The sequence below is a fragment of the Lonchura striata genome, chromosome 1A (genome assembly GCF_050655825.1).
Source record: "Lonchura striata isolate lonStrDom1 chromosome 1A, ASM5065582v1, whole genome shotgun sequence".
NCBI classification, from domain to species: domain Eukaryota; kingdom Metazoa; phylum Chordata; class Aves; order Passeriformes; family Estrildidae; genus Lonchura; species Lonchura striata.
Window position 1 is genome coordinate 29,452,026 of NC_140741.1, and position 14,181 is coordinate 29,466,206.

General features: G+C 37.3%; 1 protein-coding gene across 3 annotated transcripts in view; it reads left to right on the forward strand.

The window, feature by feature from the left end:
- TBC1D22A (TBC1 domain family member 22A) overlaps positions 1 to 14,181 on the forward strand; it is a 160,632-nt gene that overhangs the window by 132,042 nt on the left and 14,409 nt on the right. Inside the window, exons 13-14 of one of the 3 annotated variants that reach the window (XM_085570413.1) lie at positions 2,094 to 2,219; positions 3,528 to 6,748. The exons of 1 other annotated variant lie outside the window; for it this stretch is intronic. In XM_085570413.1, the coding sequence (XP_085426539.1) occupies positions 2,094 to 2,219; positions 3,528 to 3,656 (255 nt within the window). In that variant the 3' untranslated portion in view covers positions 3,657 to 6,748. Of the gene's footprint in view, positions 1 to 2,093; positions 2,220 to 3,527; positions 6,749 to 14,181 lie in introns of those variants that run through there. One more of the 3 variants, XM_021524817.3, reaches the window with a different exon arrangement.

A 14,181-nucleotide genomic window follows, 5' to 3' on the forward strand; every position in this document is an offset into this window, starting at 1 on the left:
AGACAGCACAGCATCCTGGGCCAAGAGATTTCAGTCGTCCGGGGAGTTCGGGAATTTTTACCCTTTCCTGGGAAATGAAGGCTTTGTGAAATATTGCTCCTCCTCAATTTGAAGGAAAGAGAGACAGCCTGTGACCTCAGTTGTTAGGGAAAGAAGGTTGGGGGGAGATGATGGAGTGGCTGTTGGCTGGACTCTTCTTATTAGCCATAGAGTGAACCAATTTCTCCTCCAAGAGAGAACTGCATTTCAGGGGAATTCAATGGTGAGCCAAGAAACTCCTCCAGCAGCTACCAGTTCAGGAATGAACAGAGGTCAGCTGAGGAGGGTGTGAGGATGCCCTCCATCTTCAGAGAAGAAGAGAAGGCGATCTCTGTTCTTAGACCCCCGGCCCCAGGGGAAAATGGGGAGGACTGTAGTCCCAAAATGAGACACTGGACTGTTGTTTCTCTTGGTCCTTTGCAAAGCATCCTTAAAGGGGCCCTATAAGCAGTCTCTGTCCATGCACGGTGGTGAGAGCACTGTGACATGGAGAGGAGAGTGTCACACTGGCAGATTCTCTCCGAGTGGTGCCACGTGTGACATGGAAACACAAGAGGTGGCAGCTGTGTTTCCTGGGGTGTCTATAGTGCAAGGGAGACTCCTCTCTCCCCTGATGGACTCAGTATTTATTATGTGGAAAGGTGAAGACTAGATTAAAAGTCCAATTGTGTCTCTCTGTGATTTGTTGGAATTGGGTGGGGGGAGGAGGAATGTTTTGAAAGGTTTTCATTTCGAATTTTGTGTGGGGTTTTTTTCCCCCTTTATAGTAGTAGTAGTAGTAGTAGTAGTAGTAGTAGTGTAATAAAGTTTTCCCCTTGTTATTAAGTTTGGCCTGCTTTGCTCTGTTCTTGATCGCATTTTACAGCATTCAATTGATAGGTTACATTTTCATGGGGGCGCTGGCATTGTGCCAGTGTCAAACCATGACAAGTAGTCTCCTGATTTCCAAAGAATGCTCCATATGCAGCAATAAAGGCAGTATGACTTTCTTTAGCAGTAAAAGAAAAATAAAATTTTCTTATTTAAAGAAAATAACATTTTATTTAGTAAGATTTTTGCCAACTTTCACTTTATTTTTAAACAGATGTAAGCTTTCTTTCTATCTGAGTAAGTTTCAAAGCTCTATAATAGATCTCAGGAAGATAAGCCTTATCTTCAGACAGTCATACAAGTAGTGTGTCTTTGGCCAGTTACTTTACATGGATTTATAACACATATTCACTAGTCGGTATCAGTCTTAGACTTTGGTCTTCTCCCTTGGTAACAGTGGCAAAATGCCCACTCAAGTGGACTTGGAGACAGTAAATGCATTACTCTGCCATTTATTTATATATTTAATTCATATGAAAATCATTATCAAATTTGAAATTAATGGTAGAAGTATTAAACTGGTTCATCACTAACAGTCCTATTTCAGATTTGAGCTATATGTTAAATTTCTTATAGCATGGATGTCAAAGCTATAGTCTTTGGATGTTCCAAAGGCCAAAGAAAACCAAAACCCAAAAGAAAACCAAAACACTGCTTCAGCAATATGAATCATTTGCCCCAGTTTGCAGCAGAAGTCTGACCCAGAAAAGTCTTAAGACTACAAAAAGTAAAAGAGGTAATTGCACAAAGCTCACTGAATTAATTGCTGTGTCTTAGGGCTGCTTGAAAGTTACTTTTGTAAAAGGAGAAAAGAACTTTCAGGGAGGTAGGCATTTCTGATCCCTCCACACAACCCTCCTACACTCTATTGCTAATTTATTAATTACAGTTATCAACATAACTGTCAAATAAATACATAGCAATTTTTTAGAAGACTGGAATTTTGACAATTGTACAATACTTTATTAAAAATGTGTTCTCTCAAGTGTAATAGAGACATTCTTATGCTAACTCTGTTGTATTACTACTTATTATTCATAATTAAATATACAGCACTGCTCAACTTCTATCCTTTCTCTTTTCATATTAGAAGAACCAGTATAGCAAGACCGTGAAATAGATGAAGTCAAAACAATTTTCTCACAAACACAAAGAAATAATTTAATGTTAATTTTTGCTCCTAGCTGTTTCCTAAAACCACTGAATCCTTGATAAGGGCTTCTACAGCCATCTTCTATGAAAGAAGGTGCAGAGGAAGGAGAAGGAGGAACAAGGAAAATAAAGACTCTCATGAAGAAGAAATTCCCTGGGTACTTACACATGATACTGCAGGATGCTGATTTATAACAAGATAATGGCTGTGGTTTTAATTGCATTCCTGATCACTTATGGCTGATCTTTAGAGTAAACCTGAACATACGTACTCACACAGAAATATACTTATACACATTCTCACAAATACATATGCACGTATACAAATGTGCACAAATTGCATTTTTTTTCTGCAAAAACAGAGCACCTAGAAGATACAAGCAGGCTTAACAACTTCACTTATTCCTGAGATTGCCTTATACCTCCCATCATAAAAATCCACATTCATTTTGTTGTGACACAGCCAAAACTTTTCTTTTGCTGTTTCGCCACAGTTTATCAAAACAATTAAAACAGACAGGTGATCTGCTCTATGGAAATTTTCAAACACAAACCTCAAATTTTGCCTAGTGTGGCTTTTGCATCACATTTGAGGGTTTCTGACCTTATGGACCACCAGTTTTTTTTCTTTAAAGAGCAGACTAACTTCATGAGTTTAGTCAAATTAGGAGCCTTATAAAAATTGTCATTTGCATAAAGCCAGGAGACAATTTGTGGTAGCTGATCTTCCAGAGTCCTCTCAGAGCTGGTAGGTTTCAGCCTCAGATGAGGATTTGAGGCTTTGTGCTGCTGAGGATCATGGTGGACTTTGCTGCATGTTCATCAGAACTGAACACAGAGGCACTGTCCCCGTGAGCTTCTTGATTCCTCTTTCTGGGCTTAGGCTTCTTTGAAGTGAATTTTGCCTAAACCTAACATGAGAGAGGGGAGAAGCTGACCCACAGGAAAATATTTTGGGATCAGAAACCAATAGGGAGTGGGAAAACTGGGCTAAGAATCGAGGTGGGAGTTGACTGCTACTGACTGAAATAATACTTTATTTCATGATTCTTCATGTATAAGTAGAGAAATAACTTATCTTTGCATTGGTGTGAGAGAATCCCAGACTTAGCAATCATCCATAATTTTGAAAATATATCCAATCGTATAAGTTAATGCCCTGGAGCATAAAAATAATTTGGATAGGCAACAACACAGATTAATTTTCTCAAAAAGAATATCTATCAAATAACCATATTTCAGCTAGAATTCGTAGCAGGTTTCTGAATTGAAACGTTGAATAGGAAGTATCTATGTAAAAATCACTAAACCTAATTGGATCTCAGGTTTGTTTGGGATACAGAGGTGCTACATGAGTGGTTGCTTTTAAATTATCATTGTATAAGTAATATATAGTTAGTACATTGCTATTTGAAAAAAATATATTTACTACTTTTTTTTTTTTTTTGTTCTTTCTTTTCAATTAGGAATTACTGATATTTTTACAGAATTTGCCCACAGTACACTGGGGAAATGAAGACATCAGTGTACTCCTAGCAGAGGCTTACAGACTGAAGTTTGCATTTGCGGATGCCCCCAATCATTACAAGAAGTGAATATAAAAAGACAGAAATCAAAAGAAGCCACGTTTTCTGCAGTATTATGATATCTGTTGTTCTGGTTATGCTTTCAGCTCATTGCTCTTTCATTTGAAGTAGGATGACCATTAAAATTCTGTTAGAATTTGCAGAATGAGAACAGAATACCAAAGAAGTGGACAAAGCAGGATATCGAGCACCGAATGAACTTAAAAGTGAATTTTTTTGCTCAGCATGAAAAATGAGTTCAGAAGTCTTATAATTTTCTTCTTTTTTCCCCTTCTCTAAATAGAATTTTTGTCTCTCTTTTTTATGTTGACCAATTTTTCTATGTGCTTTCGAGTAAAAACTACTTACGGAATGATTTTGTCATTACTTCAGTGTCACCTGCCATGACTTTATCAGCCACTTTTGGTCAGGGAAATCTATCTACTCTGAGTGGCAAAAAAAACCTTTTCCTTGATCATACAGACCATATGAGACAGCAATGCCTGTGTTTTGAGATCTGGTTATAATACAAAGACACTGATATTAGCACACCATCTGTTGTTTTTCCATGGAATTAGGTTAGATTACTTCCATAACATAAGAATCTAAAAGGTTGCAATGTAAATTGGTGGCATTTTTCTAAACATTATTCAGTCTTGAAGGATGCTATAGAAGCTTTTTAGCCACAAAAAGGAGTTACTTAAAGCTGAAGACTCATCTATTACACTGAAAAAAATCCCTCTCAATATATTCTGGAGTGCTTTAAAATAGTGAATTAAACAGAAGGCATAGTCTTGTCAAAGTAATTAAAGTTTCTCTTTTAAGGCCTTGCAATTTTTCAGCATGAAATTTCACTTTTAAGAAATGTATTAAGAAGCTTGGTTTACTAAGCAAGATATATTTTTATCTCAGTTGTTGCCTTATTCTCCATTTCTAGCGATTAGAAAAGAAAGAGTAATATATCTTTCCAAAGCTTTTTTGTTAAATAATTTACTACCCTTTTCCTGATTATTCAGAGAAAGAGAGCTAGTTCCCAATAACAATAACAGTAACTGTATACTCAGATTGCTCATGGGTCATTAGCAGAACAAAAATCCTCTATGAGTTTATGGACTAAAATTAATGTTTCTTCATATAACCATGGGATACTGAATAATTTCTTAAAACTTACATAATTCAAGTGCACTGTTTTTTTCAATAAATATTTTCTGATAAGAATGCTACTTTTGCTCTATTGGATGTAAATAACTCATATTAATTTGTGCCTACCATACACATGCAGGTTATGAAGGGTGGGAGTTGCAATAAGCAATACACTTAAAAGTTCAGACTTACTATTCCTCAGTTTGGTTCTTGAGTTGCGTAGCATTGCACAGAAAGTGTAGTGCACTTTTAAGTTTGGGAAATAACAAACCTTCAAGAGATTTTCTCTTATTACCTGTTATTGAAAGATTATTTTCAACTTCTTAAAAATATGTAGATACATATTTTGAAGAGAGCTTTCTAAATGTATTAGTTACATTGCTTGGTTAAGGGGCCTTAGTTCTTCACAGAGACTTTGTAATAATTAGGTGTTTCAGGGTAAATAAAGTAAAATACATTTTTACCACCATGTGATTATGAGACCATCTACTTTTTAAAAGTATATGAAATCTTTGGTAGAAGATAAAAAGAGAATTATTTCAGAAGCCTAGTTTGGCAATGAGGATGCATTTCTTTTCCACTGGTGTCAGCTGGGTGTTTCAGTTGTGATGGATACAGGGTCAGGCCTCCCAGATGGCTGCATCTGTGCCTGGAATGTGTAGTGGATCTGTGCTTATATGTCTGTGCACTGCTTTCTGTAACTTCAGTTCATGTTCTAATGTATCAATATTTATGTTTACAAAGAATGTCATATTGTGCCTAACAGTGTCTACCAATAACAGAATAAAAGAAACATGAAATCTATGACCATTTGCTTTAACCTTGGTATCTGCAATCATTTGTTAATGGAAATGCATATTATTGTAACGAGAGAAGACAACACAGCATTAATTGTGTAAGGGTTTTCTATAATTAACTTTTTTCTATTAAGAGGTTATTTAGGTAGTTACATGTAACATGGAAAGTTGACCCAAAGTTGTCTGCTGTGTCAGATGCTCCTGCATAACATTTTTGGGACTGGATATATAAAATTTCCTTCATTGGGTCCACATAAGTTGTCTGTCATGTCTTCCAAATTCAACAGGTACCTCTTACTTCCCTTGGAAGGAAATATTACCATTAGAGGTCACATTTACTATTGTGTCTGTGTCAGAAGTTGAATATTGTACTTGAGCACATTGCTTTTTAAGGATAGTGGGAAGTTTCCTAATGTAATACCAATGTTTATTTATGTAGATATAGCCTTTTTTGGAAAATATGATATAGATATATAAATAACATTTATATATCTATGCAGCTAGGAGTAGTTCTCAGTAAATAGAAGGCCAACACATGTAAAATTTCAAATTTTTATCAAAAGCCCACACATTTTACAATTTTACATCTCAGGTAAAATGTCATTCCAAAAAAAGTATTGCATAGAAAAGGAAATAGCATTATCATTATTACATACCTTGTACTTACTATTTTCAAATTTCAAGATTCTGAATATTATAAAATTTCTTTGTAATATGTATTTTCTTATGAAGGAGGCATCTTGACACATTAGTAGTGAAACCGGCAGTCATTTCCTAGAACTCATGTGAAATATTTAAATTGCAGTGTCTGAAATGTGTGTTAAATAATTTCTGTAATAAAAGTTTAAACTAGAATGTACAATATAAAAAGATTTATGACTACAGAATTTGAAAAATGTAAATAATAAATTAGGTAACTGTGTAAATACAGTACATGGAATAAAATAGAACTGTAAGCTGAAATCTTAGGTAACTCTGTAATATGTTATAAAAAATAGTTTCATTATTATTTGGTGCAGTTCCATATGGAAAGGCCTGTTAATATTTTTAATTTCCTAACTACAGAATAGAACTATCTGAAGTTCCATTGTATGCTTCTGACAAACATTACCACTGAGGCACTGGTTAAAACTGTAAAACTGGTGAAAGATGAGGAAATAAACATATATTTATTAAGTGCTATATAGAGTGGAAAGCTTGTGTTCATTGTTTTCTTCAAACACATTGCACCCTATGCCAAAGCATGGATTCGGTGTGTTTCTGTTTCACAGCCTCAAAAGCCTTTATCACAAGAGGAGATGAGTTAACAGAACCTCAGTTCTCAGATACATTTCTGCCACCTTCTGCCCAGGTATCTTGTAGGTTTTACAAGTTGGTAATACAGGCAAGTTCCAAGGGTGTGTCTGTGCACAGACCATGTGCACACAGGGTATGGAGCATTTTCTGGAAAACGTAGAGGAAGATAGATTTGACACCACAGCAGAAGTAAATTGAAGAGAAGGTGAAGCAAATCAGAGCAAGGCACACACGGCTGTAGGGGTAAAGGAGAAGGAGAAACTTCAGCTCATAGTGAGGAAACAGTAAGCAGGTGATAGTATCAATAAAATCTGGAAACTAAGATGATTTAAGTCAATTAACTATCAAGGAGAGATGTCATATATGTATATGTAGCTCAAGTCCCTTATTGCAAGAAAGCTACAGGGAAGACTTCCAATAATCCAATCTGGTGAGAAAATATACAAGGGAGGCAAAGACAATAACTTCTCTCTTAAACTCCACACCACATTCGGGGAAAAGAGACAGGGATGCAGAGGCATTCTGTCTGTCATGTGCTTGAATGACAATGAATTGTAATCATGCTGGTTTCTCACCTTAAGTAAAACTTGTGTTTCTTTATCTGCTATAATCCTCTAAAGATCCTGCATAAAATCAACAATGGGAGGTCTTTCAAATTGTTCTTTCAAAAGCAGAAGAAATAAAAAAGGTGGAGTAAAGACCCAAAGGGTCTTGTACCAGCCCAAAGGTATGTGCTGGTATTTGTTTGTTGATTTTTCTTGTGCAAAAGGAGTCCTGGAAAACTCTCTGCGCAGATGGAGGACGTTCCATGGATATAAATGTGAAGTACAACGGAAAGGACTTTCTGAAAATCTGATCTATACTTAGGTCAGTTCCTCCTTGAAAACAGAGTGGAGTGGAAGATAAGTACTTTGTAGCACATTAAATTCTTTGGAGATCAGACAAGGAGGTGAGGTGGAAAGACTCCCAGTCCGGTGATCACTCAGGCAGAATTCTGTGCCATGGGAAAGAACTGCAGCTCAAGTGCTTCTTATCACTGTATTGACGGAGAGTCAAGTTCCTGAGCAATTTAATTCCAGATCATTTGCATTTTTATAAGTTAAAGTTAAAATCTTGCATCCCATCTAATTCCTTAAGCTTAATGTAGCTGAGGCAGCACGGGAGAAAATAATTAAATTGCTGTGGCACTATATCAGAGACTCTTTTAACAATTTAAAGTCTTCTGTGTGGAGCCCACAGGACAGTCAATGCATGTGCCAGAAATGAGAGGCTAAGAGATGTGATGCTAGAGAAAGTCTCTCAGAGACAGGTGCTCTGAAAATTGGGCTTTTTCTGGCCACAAGAATTTCTTACAATTTCCTACAAGTTTTCAAAGCTTCTCCAACGGAAAATTAATGGGATTAATGGGCACAGTATATGGTTGTTTGCACTAGGCTTCCATGTGTGTTCTTGCAATCAAGCTTCCGCATCAGAGAAAATTAGAGTCTGAAATTGCAACCAGCATGGACAGAGGTGCTCAGTCTTTGTTATCAAATCAATCAAGATTTAGTATACATACTTCTCTGATTTTCCTGTTATGTATCCTTCAGAATTGAGATCTCATTTCTGTGAGATCTGGATTTGAGGATCCAATCCTCTTTACTCCAGAAATTTCTCATCCAACCATAACTTACTTGTGCCTTTTCAGAGATCCTTCTCATGGGAAGAAGAGCATTCTGAAATTTACACAGTGGAAGAAAAAAACCTCCAAACACAACAAAACCAAAGGGAGAATAGAGGAATTTTATTCCCAATAATTTCTGATTTCCAGAAAGGAGAAAATGTGCCTCTTGGGGTATTTAGACAACTTAATCCTTAAACTCAGGATGCAATCTCTCACATAGAGCTTTTTTGAAATTCAGCTTATGTATTTTCATATATTGCCATCTTCCTCCAGAAAGATATGAGATTTCCAGTGAACAGTTTCTGCTACCAGCCCATCTGATCAATTCTGTTCACTCTTTTAGCAGCAGCAGAAATACAAAATATGTATCTGTCATGACAGCTCAGAGGAGGCAATGAGATACCCAGGCTTATCAATAGTTAGATGGCTATCTCACTTATAAAATCTCATTCACACAGCAAAGAGGCTTGGTAATTTTTCATCTCTTGTGGTCAGAAAAGAAGTCTGTAGCTCCAGCTTAAAGCTATGTTTGTATAAGCACTTTCAGACTGTAGCTAACAGTAAACAATATATCTAGAGAAAGAAATTTAATCCTATACTTATGTGACCAAGTAAAAACTTTTCCTAAGACATCAACAAGTATTTGCTGCAACTGTATAGAATGAATTGCCTCATGCAAATGAATAATTCAGCTTTTGCATGTAGAAATGAATAAAGTTGGCATATCAGTAAAGACAATTTTCACTGTTATATTTTTCCCCAGATATTTCACTATTATTGCATCAGTGAAAAATTCCGTATAAATTTTAAAAAGGAGTAATTTTCTCTCCATCACTGTCATCAAATACAGGGCATCAGACTTCTTCAGATTCAGGTGAAGCAGCCATCACATTTTCATTAAAGAAACTTTATGTGGATGTTTTGATGGTAAGGGCCAGCCTGTTGTTGTATGTGCAGTCATCCTCTGGGCTTTAATAGCTAATCCAAATAATTCAAATCATACTGGATAATACTGTCTCTGTTATCTGTGAAAGAATCCTATGAAAAAGTCCATCTTTCCTCATCCAAGGACACCTGTTCAGTTTTGAAAACTTATATTAATTATGGAAATGCTCTGAAAATAATATATTTTATATATCATATGCATATATAATATTATTCAATTTTCATGGCAATTTAAGTTAAATTGATACTTATAGCCAGCAAAGGATTCCCAAATCCAACAACCATTCCCCAAGAAATGTAGTAATCACAAAATATTTGTCTTGACAGGGGTATGTCAATGGACAAAAGATTTAATGTTGGATAAGTAGTAACTTTGCTTATTTATGCAAGTTACTATCTCCCCAGTCTTACAGTACGTCAGAACTGGAGAGACGTCCACATCTGAGCCTTTGTCACACTGCTTTCATAGCCAGGAGAGAGAATCAGGTCTTTATTTCCAAACCACAGAATGTTCTGACTTGGAAAGGACCCACAAGGGCCTTGAAGTGCTGCTCTTAACGTGAATGACCTGTTCAGCACTGAACCCACAGCCTTGGTGTTATTTGCAGCAGGCTCCAGCCAGCTGAGCTGATCTCAGGCCCTTCAAGGTGCCATCGCCCCTGCCTCTGAGTACACCCCTGCACTGTGCCCAGTGCCAGAGCCTGGTGCCCCCAGCAGATGAAAAACATGGAACTTTTTGAGCAAGTCCAGAGGAGGAACATGAAATTTATAAGGGGAATAGAGCACCTCCACTATGAAGACAGACTAAGACAGCTGGAGCTGTTCAGCATGGAGAAGGTTGTGCAGAGACCTCATAGCAACCTTCAGTATCTGAAGGGAGGAAATGGAGAGGGACTCTTCATCAGGAGCTACTGTATGACAGGACAAAGAGTAATGGGTTCAAACTGAAAGAGGGGAAATTTAGGTTAGATATATGGAAGAAATTCTTTATTGTGAGGCTGGTGAGGCACTGGAACCTCAGTTTGGTCAGAGAAGCTCTGGAAGTCTCCTTGGAAGTGCTCAAGGCCAGGTTGAATGGGGCATTGAGCAACTAGGTAGAGTGGAAGGTGTCCCTGCCGATGGCAGAGGGCTTGGAACTTGATGATTTTGAAGGTCCCTTCCATCCCAAACCGTTCTATGATTCTGTGATTCTAAGTGAGTGACACCCAAAAAGTTTTCTGTCTCTCCATTGGTTCTAAAGCAGCTTGGAGGACAAATAGTGGACATCTATAGATAGATGTCCACGTTGCCAGTTTCGTATTTTGAAGTTGCTACTACAGTTGCAGTTTGAAACAGCATTAGTATCACAAGCTGTCTCAAATACATTCTTAAAATGCACACTTGAATTTCAAATCTTATATTCATTCTCAAGGCCCAAATAACTTATAATCTGCAGCTCACATCAACTTGTCTGCTGCAGCTACTGTACTGTGACATCAACTGAAGGTAAGCTCCAGTTCCAGCTAGATGGTGGCTCAGCCCATTAGCTTGCTGTTCATATTTGCTCTCTCCTGCTGTGAATAAACTATAGCCCTGTAGCACAGCCAGAGATAAAACTTAGTATCCTTGCATGCAAATTGAAATGAGTGGAAAAACAAATGTTGACAAATTACTTCATTTTAAAATGCAATCTTTGCACTGTGATCTTCCTCCTATCGCCTGTTATGTAAATAAACGTTATAGGCTGCTAACTAAAATGTATAGGACACAAATTCCCATTCTGCCTAAACAAAAGTAATAGTAATGGTTGGGTTTACTCTTCCTATTTAAGTAGCATCCAAACTGTATAATCTGTTTTCCAGACAGTAAGGAAGATAAAGATCCTACCTCACAGAATGGAATGTGCAGAGCACTATAGGGAGTGTTGGCTGGGACGGTGATATACGACAGGGACCGAGGACTTGACAAATGTCCAGAGGAGACCCTGCTTAGCTGACCAGATTTCCAATCCACAAATTAGTGTGAAATACATTCACTTTATACACCTGCATGTTTCTTGGGAACACAGTATGTTAGCAACAAAATGGCCTCATTGTGTCCTACTGAATGTGTTGTTTAGTAAAATAAAAATAAACAACCCCCCCAAATTAGTGACATATTATCAATCCATGGGATAAACAAAGTAACTTGAGTGTTGTGAAACCATTCTTGAAGTACACTGATATCAAGCAGCTGTATTAGCAATGGAGAAATTGGAGGCTGCTGCTCAAGCTTAGAATGAATCCAACAGCTGAGAAGTATCTGCATGTGATAGGTGACACACAGTGTCTGCATATTAGAGGTTAAACTAGTTCTCAGAGCTCTTTTAAACCATGCATTAATTTTTATGAATGGGGTCAGGTTTTTTTACCACATCAGAAGAAAAGGCAAACTATGATACAGAGGGCTTCAGAAATGGTAAGTTTCCATGTAGTCCCCTCCTTAGTTTAGAAACCCATCTCTGTATCAGAGCCCAACTAGTCCACTTTAAATTGTTGTTCCTCAACCAAATTAGTAGCATAAATTTTTTTCTTGCTACTTGCATACACTGATTTTATTTTATATGATGCTCTTGTAAAGTATTGATGTTGAAAATTTCTGTAAGACAGCACAGGTACTCTCTTAATTTCAAATTATCAAGTAGAGCTAGGGATAAATACATCATATTTTATTGAGCAGGAACATTGTGAAGATGTCTCTTTTCATTCTGAATTATTCCTTCAGTTTCTTGAATTGCTCTGGGCTCTTGATGGAGATTTTGTTAGGCTTCTTTCTAACTGGCAGGACAAATCAACTTTCCTCTAACTTTGGAGATAGCAGAAATGGTTGGAGGAAAATGGTGTTTAAAGGATATAGATGCCATAATTGGTAACATATCATGGAACTCATGCAAGCTACCTGTAAATTATATCTACGGATTGGTACAGCCCCAACAAATAGAAATTGGTTTCAAAGCAATATAATATAATTTTGTGACCCTGAGGGCCAGCATGTATTTTGGACAACCTCTTGGAGACTGGTAAATACTACTAGCTAGGTTTTAAACTCAGTTCAGAAAACAACTCTTCAAAGCATTTGTGTGTACTCTTGAATTTTTTGTCAAATCCAGTTTTGGGCCATAGGTGTTAGAACTGAAAAAAAATCTTCCTAATCTGTTATATTATGGGATAATTTTATATTTTTGCATCAAAATATTTGAGAATTTAGTAATGGCACAAACATCAGTCTCCACTTTTTTATAATCATCTTTATAAACTTCCCCCCCCCCCCCCCCCCGGCTTTTAAGGCACACTAACAGGAGCTACAGAATGAGAAAACAATACAGCATCATCTTCTGGTTTATTGAAAAGGAAGTGATTTAAACGTCAGAAATAATTGGTTGTTTTCTTTTCTTGGTTGCTCTGAGTGAAAGAAAATGTCATTTCAGGACCTGAAACCAGGTTCCAGTTATAACATTCTTTTTTATTAAAGGAAAGAAATAAATTCGGGCAAAAAAAACCAACAACAAACTTGATAGATCTGAGGCAGCCCACAGCATAAGAGCAGCCTGAATGGGGACTAAGTGTTACTTATGTTTAAAGTGCAAATTAATTTTCTCTCTAGACAAATGAAGTAGCTCAGAGGTATGAAAATCTCATACATGAACAAGGACTATTAAAGAAACTGCAAGTTAAGACAACTGATGGAACAAATGCAGCAGAGGAAGAACACTGAAATTTATGATGACTAGGAAAAATAGATCAATGGAAGAAAAAAGCATCCATCTGGAATTTCCCTAACTACAATATCAGATTAAGAGAAATAGCCTGAAAATTATCCAAAGACAGAAATACCACTCCTTTCTGTAGAAGAAAAAAGTTAAAAAGAATAGACAAGATTTAATCTGACTGGATAATCTGTTGAAAGGAAAGCAGTCCAATACATCTCTAACCAGATAAAGATACCATCTGATTGTCTTGGATTGCAGGATAAAAAAAGAAGGAAGGCAAAGTATATATTGAAGCAGCTATGTTGTCACCCAACAGATATTATTCACAGTGCCACCATTAAGCAGCCAGTTTACTGCCTATATTGCTCAGAGGAGCTTCCAGGGGCCATGAAGAGACAAAGATATGGAGACAGCCTCCAACTTCTATCCTGCTCCCAGGCACTGAGGACATGTGCCAAGAACTGAGATGGATTACTCAGTTACATGATAGTGGGCAGTAAGAATACCTCCCTTTCCTACTCCATCCCATTGCTAAGGGAAAATATAAAAAATTGTAGGCACACAGTTTGTGGTGATTTGGACTGGGGCTGTGGCCCAGCCTCATCCCCAGTGGGCTCAGCTGAGAGCAGCAGGTGAGCAGCACTGACAGCAATGAGCCAGGGAGAGCCCAGGGGCACTGACCATCACCAAAGGGAGCAGAGGGCACACAGGTGCAGTGCATGAACATGAGGGGGATAAAATATTGGGCTAAAGAACAAGAAGAGCAGATGCTTACAACCTTCTGATGAGGTATGGTGTTACTCTGCATGGGTAAATGCTTTCTGAAGTTGTATGGGGATACTCTGTGCACCATGGCTGTCTAAACTACCATATATGCAGTGGCAAAGAATATCTGACGTAACTCTTCTGCTACTTGAAATAGAATTGTCTTCAGGACCTTTTCCTCTCTTGGGGAGTTTGGAGATTCTTTTGCTACAGTTTTGT